This window comes from Megalobrama amblycephala, linkage group LG4 (assembly GCF_018812025.1).
Source record: "Megalobrama amblycephala isolate DHTTF-2021 linkage group LG4, ASM1881202v1, whole genome shotgun sequence".
Classification (NCBI taxonomy): domain Eukaryota; kingdom Metazoa; phylum Chordata; class Actinopteri; order Cypriniformes; family Xenocyprididae; genus Megalobrama; species Megalobrama amblycephala.
Genome location: NC_063047.1, coordinates 51,417,231 through 51,431,259, shown reverse-complemented (window position 1 = coordinate 51,431,259; position 14,029 = coordinate 51,417,231). Strand labels below are relative to the sequence as shown.

The following is a 14,029-nucleotide window of genomic DNA, read 5'->3' as shown; positions in this document are numbered from 1 at the left end:
TTCAGATGAGGCCTTTGAAACCAGATGACCTGTCAGTCTACTGAAGGACCACTTTGAGTAACCTGAATGAGATCTTAGCTGGGTTTCCATTTTTGGAGGCAAATTTTAGGTTTTTACTAGGGCTGTCAAACACATGCAATTAATTTTTTCAGCTTAATGCGCTAAAAATGTTTAACACAATTAGCACTGCATACATTTATTTTTCCATCATCTATTGGTTAGCATGATGTGCTGATGTGCGTTCAAGGAGGACAAGACACAAAAGTGAACTCAGTCTTTCTTGCTTAAATGGACAAACACAGAATTATGCCAAAATGGCCGCTTTGTCAAGTATCCTCGTGAGCACAATCTTAAATGAGTTAAAATCTTAAAGGGTTAATTACTAACCCTCATGTCGTTCCACACCTGTAAGACCTTCGTTCATCTTCGAAACACAAATTAAGATATTTTTGATGAAATCCGATGGCTCAGTGAGTCATTGACAGCAAGATAATTAAAACTTTCAGTGCCCAGAAAGCTACTAAAGACATATTTAAAACAGTTCATGTGACTACAGTGGTTCAACCTTAATGTTATGAAGCGATGAGAATACTTTTTGTGCACCAAAAAAAATAAAAAAACGACTTTATTAAACAATATCTAGTGATGGTTGATTTCAAAACACTGAAAGCTTCGAAGCTTAACGAATCTTTTGTTTCAAATCACCCTTTAAATGACTCTAAAGAGTTGTGAGGACATCGGAGGTGTGTCAGATCCATCTCATGATGCTCTTAAAGTGACAGCAGCCTATTAAACCTCCTGCTGTCTGTTAATCAAAGAACAAAAGACAGAGAAAATCATTTACTGCTTTTGGCTGAATAACTTTATAGCTTTAATAAGGATTAATCTATATTTAATTTATAATTTATGCATTGAAGACTGAAGTTTGATAATAGGGCTGCACAATATATATCATATATAGCAATTGTCACATAACAGAATGTGCGAAGTCAAGTAGCTTACAAGGATCGTTAATCCGTACGGGCTAGACACCACGGTTCAAAATGCACATGATTTTCGGATCAATTGCAAAGTTTGACCATCATACAATGAAATTTTATCATTTGAACGTGTTTTAGGTCCAGTCAGTTTAAACATTCGAGTGATTTTAAACCATTTGAGTGCACGAAGACTCGAAAGAGAACTTAATTCTGAACTCACACGCTGTCACGCAGATGTACGTGAACACCGAATGCCGTCTCTTCCACGTCTGTTTATGCCTGAACGGACACATATATGCAAAATATGGTCAAAATGCTTGTAAAATATTGAGTATTTAAGTATTTAGTTTAGTCATTTAGTATTTAAACAGTATTTAGGATCTGCGAATTCGGTCTTAAAGTGACAGCAGCCTAATATTCCTGCTGATTTCTATGACATGAATGTTAATCAAACAACAAAAGACAAAGAGAAAAATGTAGTTTTGTAGTTTCAACACAGATTAATTATATTTAATTTATACAGTGAAGACTGTGCAGTGTTATTTTACATTTGATTATTCAATTTCTGTACCTGAATACTGTTTAGACATATATATCTATATATATACATATACATATATATATCTCTGAAATATATATGAACATGAACCATTGAAATTTCTAAACGTTTCGAAACACTTATGATATAACGAAACCTTGTTTACTGAAATCATGTGACTTTGACAGTTTGATACATGCTCCGAACCACTGATTCGAAACAAAAGATTCGTAAAGCTTCAAAGCTTTTGGTGTTTTGAAATCACCCATCACTAGATATTGTTGAATAAAGTCGTTATTTAGGGTTTTTTTTGTGCACAAAAAGTATTTTCGTTGCTTCATAATATTAAGGTTGAACCACTGTTGTCACATGAACTGTTTTAAATATGTCTTTAGTAGCTTTCTGGGCATTTGAAAGTGTTAATTATCTTGCTGTCAATGACTCACTGAGCCATCAGATTTCATCAAAAATATCTTAATTTGTGTTCCCAAGATGAACAAAGGTCTTACAGGTGTGGAACAACATTTTTGGGTGAACTAACCCTTTAAATGACTCTAAAGAGTTGTGAGGACATTGGAGGTGTGTCAGATCCATGTCATGTGCGTCAGCTCTTAAAGTGACAACAGCCTAATAAACCTCCTGCTGTCTGTCATCAATGTTAATCAAAGAACAAAAGACAGAGAAAATCATTTACTGCTCTTGGCTGAATAACTTTATAGCTTTAATAAGGATTAATCTATATTTAATTTATAATTTATGCAGTGAAGACTGAAGTTTGATAATAGGGCTGCACAATATATATCATTTTAGCATCGAAATCGTGATGTGCGCATCTGCGATAGTCACATAGCAGAATGTGCGATGTCAAGTAGCTTATAAGGATCGTTAATCCATAACCACGGTTAATAATGCACATGATTTTCGGATCAATTGCAAAGTTTGACCATCATACAATGAAATTTTATCATTTGAACGTGTTTTAGGTCCAGTCAGTTTAAACATTCAAGTGATTTTAAACTATTTGAGTGCACGAAGACTCGAAAGAGAACTTAATTCTGCGCTGTCATGCAGATGTATGTGAACACCGAATGCCGTTCTCTTCCACGTCTGTTTATGCCTGAACGGACACATATATGCAAAAAATGCATGTAAAACATCGAGTATCCTCAAACACAGTTGCATATGGCTTAGGTTAACTAAACAATTGAGAGACTAAACCGGATGTAATTGTATTTTGGATCCGCGTCTTAAAGTGACAGCAGCCTAATAATCCTGCTGATTTCTGTGTCATGAATGTTAATCAAACAACAAAAGACAAAGAAAATAAATAACTTTTGTAGTTTTAACACACATTACTTGTTTAATTTATACAGTGAAGACTATGCAGTGTTATTTTACATTTGATTATTCAATTTCTGTACCTGAATACTGTTTAGACTTCTGAAAAATATAAAGCACTATTCATTTCATTTGTATCTTTATTTTATTATATTTATCTATGCTTGTAATTTGTTCATTATTTTGGATACTATGCATATTCACTCACCTCCTGAATGATTAATTCTTTCCAAATAAAGCTATTCAAGTCATCTGGTGAAATATATATCACAAAATATCGCAATGTCAGTTTTTTCCAATTTTTCGTGCAGCCCTAATTGATAATTTAATTCAATTTCTATATATTTCCTACCTGTTAGATCAAATATTTAAAATATACCATCTTTATGTTGTTTCTACATTAATCCTGAGATTAAATGTGAAATTATTGCAATATAAAAATATATTAAAAACTGAAAGTGATATGATAATGATAAAAGACAGACAGTCGGTATTATTCATGAATCAGATTAAACTGTTCTTCCACCCAGTAATATAGGTGATTATACTAATTATATTAGTCTTAATCTAAAGCGTGCATGCAATCTGATTTTGTGATCAGGCTCAGTCCGGTGGAAGTCTGTTCGGCTCGAACGCTGGAAACACTTCCTCGGGATTTTTCAGTGGTCTTGGAGGAAAACCCAGTGAAGACGCTGCCAACAAAAACCCGTTCGGAGCGCCAACTGCTGGAGGATTCGGCCAACCCATTAATACAGGTGTGCACACGGATTTTACTCTTACCAGGGTATTTATAGTAAACTAACACTAAAAGATGAAAAGTAAAACACCACTATGATAGTATCTCAACGATGGATGTGTGTTTTGAGCGTCGGAGGGGCGTCTCTCCTCTCCATTGGTGCTGATGTCCTTGTGTGGCTTGTTTACGGCAGGTTCCTCTAACCTGTTTGGGAACAGCGGAGCGAAGGCCTTCAGCTTCGCCAGCAGTTCGTTCGGGGAGCAGAAGCCCAGCGGCTCGTTCAGTACCGGAGCAGGATCTGTGGCTGCTCAGGGCTTTGGCTCCTTCTCTACACCAACCAAACCAGGTCAGACACACACCACATGATGACCATATGCAGTGCAGTCTGAAGCTGCGTTCACGCCGTGTCGTAATTACCGCAATTTTGAGATGACAACACCACTCTGAGCTGTTCACATCTCTGGGGATTATGCGTTTTGGTGGAAACACTATCAGTGCCTAAATCTGCAGCGTCACATGGTACAAGTAGGTGCTCTCAGAAAATTCCCAATTTACAAGTTGTAATTATGAGTTCCACGAGAAGTTGAAATCTCGTAATTACGACATGGCGTGAACGCACCTCAACACACAAGGAAGGAATTGATCATTTTAATGCCAAGCATTATTATTATTATGTGATTATTATTATTTAGTTTTTTGTATTTTATTACATTTATTATATTTAATCTTTTATTTGTTGTTTTATTATTATTATTTTACTTTTTATTTATTGTTGTAATTATTATGATTATTAATGTTGTTATTTTATTGTATTTTATATTTTATTTCTATTTTATTATTAATAATAATAATACATTTTGTTTTTTTGTATTTTATATTTTATTTGTATTATCTATATTAATGTTTTATTTATTTTTAATATTATGATTATTAATATTATTTTATTATATTTATATTGTTTTTTAAAAATATTTTATTGTTTATGTAATCTTTCGTTTTTCATTTTAATTTTGTTTTTGTTATTTTATTAACTTTTTATTTTATTTTATTTATTGTTTTGTGATTGATTAATGTTATTTTATTGTATTTATTTACAATTTTATTTTTTGTCATTCACATTTTATTTTATTTTTATTTATTATAATATCTATTTTATTTTTTATTAATAATATTATATTATTAATAAAATTATTTATATTGTTTATTTTTTGTATTATTGCTTTTATTATAATTATATTTTATTATTGTTTTCATTATTAGTATTATTTTATTGAGGTTTTTTATTTTTTTAGATGATTTTTAATATTTTTTATTATATTTTTTGTTGTTGTTATTGTCTTTATTCTTATTATATCTTTATCTTATTATATTACATTTACTATTTTATTGTTACATTTATATTATTATTATTACTACTACTATTATTTTTACTACTATTGTAAATATAATATAATATTAATATATTAGTCACAGTCATCTTTCACATTCAGCGTGACACTCTTCTGAAAGCAGCAAGCATTTACATTAATGCCAGCGATCCAGAAAATGTAATTCAATGACATGACTCACTGAATTATTCACGCAGACGTGCATTCGGCTGGCTGTAATTTCAGAGCACGCTCAGTGAGCGACACTCTTTCCTGAACAAGACAGCTGCCGCTTCAGTGGCAGTGTACTTTCTGTCCTCCTGCCTCAACCGAGCACTAAACCTCTGAAGAAACCTGTGATGCCCATGTTGATATGTGCTTCATCTCTGGTGTTCTGCAGCTGGCTTCGGGAGCGCACCGGTGTTTGGCAGTCCTCCTACATTTGGTGGATCTCCAGCGTTTGGAGGGCCGGCGGGGTTCGGCTCCGCCCCTTCCTTCAGCAGTCCGCTGGGCGGCTCCTCAGGGAAGGTGTTCGGAGAGGGAACCACGGCCTCCAATGTCGGGGGATTTGGGTGAGGTCCTTTACAGTCTCACTGGTGCCTCGTCCAGTTCAATACAGTGATTTTAATGTGAATGCAAAAAAGTCAAAAACACATATCTAACACATTTTGCATAAAACAAATCAAAACTAGGGCTGCACAATTAATAACACTTAAATCTTGCTGCAACCTAAAGGGCCGTTCACACTGAACCCATTGGGCTGCTTTCCATTGGTTTGGTTTACACACACACACACACACACTAAATATCGGGGTTTCAGCATTTTAAGGCCTTTATGCCAATGTGTAAAAAAGTATCATGTTTTACATTAGCAAACGTAACCATTTAAAGCATAGAAGAAAAAGACCATTTACATCCAATACAGGCAATTTAAACTAATTATTGACCTAGAGAGTCCAGAGAATTGTCCTGCACTGGTTTGGTTCCGATCAGGCGAAAAACCTAGGACTAGTTCGCAAAAATAGTTTTTTACATAATCATGAATATTTAATGAACGATTTGATTGACAGCAGTGGTTCTTGAGGAAAAGTTGTTCAGAATGAGGAAATCTAACAAATGATATGCATATTGTATGGATGTGTGAAACCACGTGATTACAGAGGCATAAAACTCGTTAGCGCCATCTAGTGGTCGATTTCTTTCAAAATTCTCACAGACCGATCGGCTTGCGTTAACCTTGTCTAATAGGTGCTCAAACATCATTGGTCGATGGCGGCCATGTTTTTTGAGATACCAAGAGGCCAATCTTTGCAGTTTTTTGTTTTTTATACGTTTACCTCAGATTGAGCTCATTCATACGTGGTACCAAATTTGGTGAAAATATCTCATTCTGTTCAAGAGCTGTAGCCATTTTAGTAAAAGTGGCTCCGCCCACTTAGAACATATTGGCGCCCCTTAGTGACCGTGAATCAAAATTTCAACCTTTTTATAATAATGATATTCAGACTCCCGAGAATCTTTCTGCACTGGTTTGGTTCCAATTGAGCGAAAAACCTAGGACTAGTTTGCAAAAGTAGGTTTCGGACAAAATCCAAAATGGTTTAAAAAAAATTTGACTCTTCATGTTATAGCCATTTAAAAAAAAAAAAAAAAAAAAAAAAAAATTGCACTATAGCGCCACCATCAGGCCGATACTGTCAACCTCTCCCCAAAACTGAGACCTACAATCTGGCCAAGTTTCAATTAATAATAATAATAATAATTGATGTTAGGCCTAATTTCATCTGGACAGGTTTGTAAAGTGCTGTTCTGTGATAATGTAGTTACATGAGTGTGAAAGTACAGTGAACCTGGAGTGATCACAGCTTCCTTTTATTCGTTTTAGTCGAACATGCGTGTATTTTGGTTTGTCCTGACATCTGCGGCTCAGAACGACTCTGACTGTACGAGAAAATTAAATGTTGGATTTTTGTCATTTTCATCTGGCAGCGGATGGCGTGAGCGTGTTTGTCAGAGGATGTAGGTTATGCGGAGATTATCTGACCGCTGGTTTGTGTGTGTTGAAGATTACAGGCCGAGAGAGAGAGAGATCAGACCGGTCTCCGATATAAGCCACGTCAGGGATCAGCACACTCGTCTGCGTTGGAACACAATTATGCATGTGCGATTACATGTAGACGAGGAGAAACAGAAACATGATTGTTTTTCTGCTGGACTGATGTGGATTTTAGGGGTTTTGACTGAAGTCTAGGTTTAATCATGACGTTCAAATGACTGTTTTCACCTTTTGTTTTCTTTTCATATTCTAGCGTTTGTAGATTTGGTGGAAAAAACAGTTCTGATACTTGAGCAGGTGTGATTTAAGCTTCAGAAAAACATTGCATCTATATGAATAGAACTGAAACAAGATCTTAAAATGCCTTAAATTTAGTTTTGTCAAATTTAAGTCAATGAAAAGGCTTATTTCCCTGGTGAATTAATCAATGAATATCGCACATTTAAAAATTAGACCCATAAAAGTTTCATTATGCATAAAATATTTTTTTCTATTTAATTTTGACACAATAAACTGGGATTTAATTCAGCATAAACTCATGTGACGTCAGAGAAATGTAAATTCAGTATATGTAGATTACCACAGTAAAGGATGTGAGAAAATAGAAAATACATTTTGAAGCATCACCATGAAAATAAATGAGAAAAAGAGACGTGAGCGAAGGAGAGAGACGATACGTTGAGAGAAGTGTAATCTAGAGGAATAATTCATGAGATATCGATCATCAAATCAGGTGATCGCGCTGTCTGCCGTGAGCAGAATGAAACAGGAAAAGAGACAAATCTTCAACACAGCACTTCACAAAAACCTTCATGTGATGTGAAGTAAACAGTCGATAGACAAAAAACGAATCACGACCAACAGAACAACTATAAGGATTCAAATGATACAAGACGTTCAAAAAAACATGCAATTTCTTATGATGATGAAGAGGATAAAGCTCTAGCTAATAAATGCATCTAGTAAATTAATAGATATTAAAGAGGACCTATTATGCCTTTATGAAAATAAAATGTTTTTGCTCTCTACTAGAACAGGTTTTCCTGCTTGAATGTTGATTATTTTCCTCATATTCTCCATTGTTGCAGCTCCTCTCTTCCCAGTCTGTCAGTAACGCTCTGTTTAGTTCCTGTCTCTATGAAGCCCCTCCCTCTGAAAAGCACAATGTGCTCTGATTGGTCGGCTGGTGTGTTGTGATTGGTCAAGCGCTTTGAGTGTGTTTGGGAAAAGCCCCGCCCCTTACCATAACCGCCAGTTTTAACACACTACTAACTCAACCAGGCCCCGCCCCTTTATTCTGCGTATGCCTTGGGCAAGAATTATTCAACCCTCTGGTGCTCTTCTGTATTTTTGACCGAAAAATTGTACGTTTTTTTTTTTTTTTTTTTTTTTTTTTTTTTTTAAACTTCATTGGAATGGTACGAAACCTGTATGGAATGGTATGAACACTTGTGTTCCTCACCGTCAAAAATGACTGCATTAGAAGCGAATTTCATCTAGTGGAAGCGTTTAGTACTGCACCCAAACAAAATCTTACTGAAAGCTCATTTTTTGATATATTAAGCTCAAATTTGGATCACAACTCGTTTAGATTTATGGCTTTGATTTTCTTGCAGTTTTAGAGTAAAATGTGTTTTTGAAAATATGTATTTCATATAAAAATTAAAAATAGTACTTTTGTGCATTTTTCATAACATTGAGAAAATGAACAATGAATTTGTCCACTTTTTTAATCTTCATTTCAGCAATAATCTGTCAGGTGTTGAAAAGAGATCAAACTCTAGTCTGTGCTCTAAAGCATTCAAGATGTACGACAGTTTAAGTTGGACATTTAATTTTCAGGTCTATGCTCAAAAAGTGAACAAATGGATTATAACTACAGCGTAAATATAATTTAGTGCCATAAAATCCCCTAAAAATACTAAAATTACATAAACATTATAGAACAAAAATATAGCATATAACTAAAGCGTAAATATAATTTAATACCATAAAATCCCGTAAAAATACAAAATATTACACAAAAAACATTATCGAACAAAAATATAGCATATAACTACAGCGTAAATATAATTTAATACCATAAAATCCCGTAAAAATACAAAATATTACATAAAAAACATTATCGAACAAAAATATAGCGTATAACTAAAGCGTAAATATAATTTAATACCATAAAATCCCCTAAAAATACAAAATATTACATAAAAAACATTATCGAACAAAAATATAGTATATAACTACAGCGTAAATATAATTTAATACCATAAAATCCCGTAAAAATACAAAATATTACATAAAAAACATTATGGAACAAAAATATAGCGTATAACTACAGCGTAAATATAATGTAGTATCATAAAATCCCCTAAAAATACAAAATATTACATAAAAAAACATTATCGAACAAAAGTATAGCATTATAACTACAGCGTAAATATAATTTAATACCATAAAATCCCCTAAAAATACTAAATATTACATAAAAACATTATCGAACAAAAATATAGCATAGAACTACAGCGTGAATATAATGTAGTACCATAAAATCCCCTAAAATACAAAATATTACATAAAAAACATTATCGAACAAAAATATAGCATATAACTACAGCGTAAATATAATTTAATACCATAAAATCCCCCCAAAATTACAAAATATTACATAAAAAAATATTATCGAACAAAAGTATAGCATATAACTACAGCGTAAATATAATTTAATATCATAAAATCCCCTAAAAATACTAAATATTACATAAAGACATTATCGAACAAAAATATAGTACATTCATTTCATTGAAATAATAAAAAAAAAAATTCAGAAAGGAGTTCAGAAACACTGACACTGATTCAGAGAATAACTCCTGCTGGAGGAACATTTTCATGCTCAAACAGCAACATTACACTCTAAAGAAAGATGAAGATGCACAAAAGCAGAATGTGTCCTGTTTAATATGAGGGTGAATGACAGATGGGGTCAGAGGTGCTGTGTATTTCTGTGTCGTCTGCTGTGATCTAATCCTGGCGTGTCTGTATCTGTAGGCACCTGTGCCGGGCCGCATAACTCGCCCAAATAAACACGCTGCCATCTGTGTGACATGTTCAGCCTCTGACACAGTGCATGTTTTTTTTTTTTTTTTTTTATCATTTCAGGTTCGCGTCTCCTCCTAACGCACCATCGTTTGGCAGTCTAGCCAATCCGAGCGCAGCGGCGCCGTCGTTCGGGAGCCTGGCACAGCAGCCATCGGGGTTCGGCGCTCAGACCGGCGCTTTCTCCGGCTTCGGCTCGTCTGGAGGTGAGATCCCGCCGCACATCCATCCGTCTCCTGTCAGGAGTTCACAGGCTCTCAGCTTTCAAACATAGAGCTGCTTTTATTGTCCTTCCCTTTATAGTTGCAGCAGGTCCCGGTTTAGAGCAGATCGAGCGGTTGATGCTCGAACATGAGCTTGCTATAAACATTCACACATGAGGCGCTCGAGGGTTTGTTTCAAACAGCAGTTTCATTCAAGCTGCACAAAACTTTTCAGTAAAACTTTATCACTGTTACATGTAGTTACCATAGTAGTAACTATAAATCATGCATAATTATTTGCAACCTAACCCTATAGTAAGTACATGTAGTTAATTTATATTACTCAGTGCTTAAATGTATAAATACAGTGTAACAAAGACACCTTAAAATAAAGTGTAACCAATTTTTCTTTCTTTTCTTGTGGCACTAGTGCAAACTAGAAATCTGGAAAATCAAGACGCTTTTTTCCACACTCCATTACTTGATGAAGTCTAACTCTCTGGTTGTCTGTTGGCTTGTGATTGTAGGTTTTGGAGGCTTTGGGAACACCAACACCAACCAGTAAGTGGCAGGTCATGTGGTTGATTCACAGATGATCATCTCGGTGATCACGTGTGTCCATCAGTGTCATGTTCACATCTCTGATGTCTTCCAGACCGTCGTCTCAGACGTTCAGCAGTTGGAGGAGTTGATCAGCGGACACTGACTTCCACAGACACGCGCGTCATCCGATGTGATTTTATAGTGTGTTTGAATATGCCGTGAGGTTTGGTCATCTTTAGGTGTGCTGATGTTTTATGTTCGGTGCGTTTGTTCTGTTTTAACCTGCACAATGAGAAATAAACTCGAGCGCTGTTGACTGTACGTGTCATTTCTGTACTTTACTGTCACAACTGAGCTGCACTGAACAAGAAAGTTACATAGTGTACCTTTTAAATATTTATATTTTCAAAATGCATTTATTCAGTTTGCTTAAAATCTGCATACATCTGTTCATTGAGAAAGCAATTGATTTATTCGGTTATAAAATATGAACAAGGTTTTAAAAAATGTCTAGCCGTACAACAAGCAATATTCATGTAGTTAAAATGCATATGATTGATACTAATTAGATTTGGTAATAAATATATACAAGTGATTGTGGATTTCAAACACGTTTTTTATTATTAGTAGTACTGATACAGCAATCTGACCCGTTTCAAGCACAACCAAAACAATGTTGTTCTGCAAAATGCATTTATGTATGACTGGCAAATATGCATCACATTATTAGTTTGATTTGTTAAAGCTGTAATCCAAATACATGGGAATTTGTACGGAAGAGGATTAGGGCCAAGCAATAATAAAAAAAATAAAACAATCTCGAGATTAAACTCATTAAATTTCAAGAAAAAAGTCGAGATAAAATGTTGAGAATAAAGTCATTAAATTACGAGAAAAAAGTCGTTAAATTACGAGAACAAATTCGTTAAATTATGAGAATTTGTTCTCGTAATTTAATGACTTTTTTCTCATTATTTAATGAGTTTATTCTCAACATTTTATCTCGACTTTTTTCTTGAAATTTAACGACATTTTCTCATAATTTAAAAAATTTATTCTCGTAATTTAACGACTTTTTTCTCATAATTTAATGACTTTATTCTCATTTTATCTCGACTTTTTTCTCGAAATTTAATTACATTTTTCTCATAATTTAACGAATTTGTTCTCATAATTTAATGACTTTTTTCTCATAATTTGAGTTTATTCTCAACATTTTATCGACTTTTTTCTCGAAATTTAACGAGTTTTTTTCTCATAATTTGAGTTTATTCTCAACATTTTATCGACTTTTTTCTCGAAATTTAACGTCATTTTCTCATAATTTAACGAATTTGTTCTCGTAATTTAACGACTTTTTTCTCATAATTTAATGACTTTATTCTCGTTTTATCTAGACTTTTTTCTCGAAATTTAACGAGTTTTTTTCTCATAATTTGAGTTTATTCTCAACATTTTATCGACTTTTTTCTCGAAATTTAACGACATTTTTCTCATAATTTAACGAATTTGTTCTCGTAATTTAACGACTTTTTTCTCATAATTTGAGTTTATTCTCAACATTTTATCGACTTTTTTCTCTAAATTTAACGACATTTTTCTCATAATTTAACGACATTTTTCTCATAATTTAACGAATTTGTTCTCGTAATTGAATTACTTTATTCTCATTTTATCGACTTTTTTCTCTAAATTTAACGACATTTTTCTCATAATTTAACGACATTTTTCTCATAATTTAACGAATTTGTTCTCGTAATTGAATTACTTTATTCTCATTTTATCGACTTTTTTCTCATAATTTAACGAGTTTTTTCTCAACATTTTATCTCAATTTTTTTTTTTAATTTAACGAGTTTTTTCTCAACATTTTATCTCAACTTTTTTCTTGAAATTTAACGAGTTTTTTCTCATAATTTATTCTCAACATTTTATTTTGACTTTTTTTCTCGAAATTTAACAACGAGATGGTTTTATTTTTTTATTATTTCTTGGCCCTAATCCTCTTCCGTAAATTTGACATGCAATTCAAATGCATAAATGTTAAATGTAGATCCAAATATTGTTCTCTCCTGACATCTGATATGTTCCTGAAGTGTAAGGAATGTCACAGTCACTCAGGCTCTTATCGTCACAGCAGCTCGATCCACATGAATGTGAAGGGGGGGATAATCATACTGGAGTACTTCAGATTCTTCTAGAAGAGAATCTGTACAAGTCTCTTCATGTGTCACGTGCTTCACATAACTGACTCACCTCTGCTGCGATTTCAATATTCCTGATGTTTGAGTTCTCTGAGGCTTCATGGGAGCCGATCGTGACATGAATCCGACAGACATTGATGATGATGATGAAACACATTCAGTAATCCTGCCCTTATTCTCCATCTCTGCAAATCCCTCCTGGATAATAAGACCGTCAGATCAAGGAAAACAAGACCAGACATCATGATCTGCCGCTCTCTACATGTTCTACCTTTTCCATCTCACTGTGATTACTAAAACTGTGTTTTCCTCAAAGAGAACAGTGAACTCCACAACTGTAACGATTACAACATTGAGGAACGATATCGCTGGAATCAGGGCGATTGTTTTTATTTACTGCATGAACGATAAAGCATTGACAGCCAATTAAAATCCATCCTGCTTTAATGAGCTTGAGCATTTAAAGCAACAAACAACAAAAGCTGCAGAGCTTATAATAAACAGAACGATATCATCCACTGGTGTGAATGCTAATATCGTTACACCGTGTCCAAACCAGATGCGATGCGGCACATGATAAAAGGTATCTTTTCCATGTAAATTAGTTTTTCTTTGTACAGATGACAATGTTATCAAAACTATTCCCGTTCTCACGGATCTGCGAAAATGACTAAAAACGCTGAATTACGCACTCCAGACAAGTAGATGGCGATGTCACTTTGTAAAGAAAGATTAATTTACGCACCTGCGCATTACGCATTCTTTTACAGAGCACTACAGCGCCAAATGCGTACGCTTATCCTCTTTATTTTTATAGTTTCTTGTTATTTCCCTATAGCGGCTAACAAATTGGAAGTCTCACAGAAATACCTTAATTCTGCATTGATAAATAAGGTGGATAAACATGCCGTCACCGTTTTTGCAGTTTTGCGTTTTTGCAGTTTACACGGAGATGACAGCAGTATTGTTTT

The 14,029-nt window shown here is 34.0% G+C and overlaps 1 protein-coding gene across 1 annotated transcript in view; it reads left to right on the top strand.

Moving 5' to 3' along the window:
- nup214 (nucleoporin 214) overlaps window positions 1-11,175 on the top strand; it is a 53,411-nt gene extending 42,236 nt beyond the window's left edge. The window contains 6 exon segments of the mRNA XM_048189895.1: window positions 3,458-3,611; window positions 3,786-3,938; window positions 5,360-5,531; window positions 10,172-10,314; window positions 10,839-10,872; window positions 10,967-11,175. Coding sequence (XP_048045852.1) covers window positions 3,458-3,611; window positions 3,786-3,938; window positions 5,360-5,531; window positions 10,172-10,314; window positions 10,839-10,872; window positions 10,967-11,003 — 693 coding nt within the window. The 3' untranslated portion in view covers window positions 11,004-11,175.
- The last annotated feature ends 2,854 nt before the right edge of the window (window positions 11,176-14,029 follow it).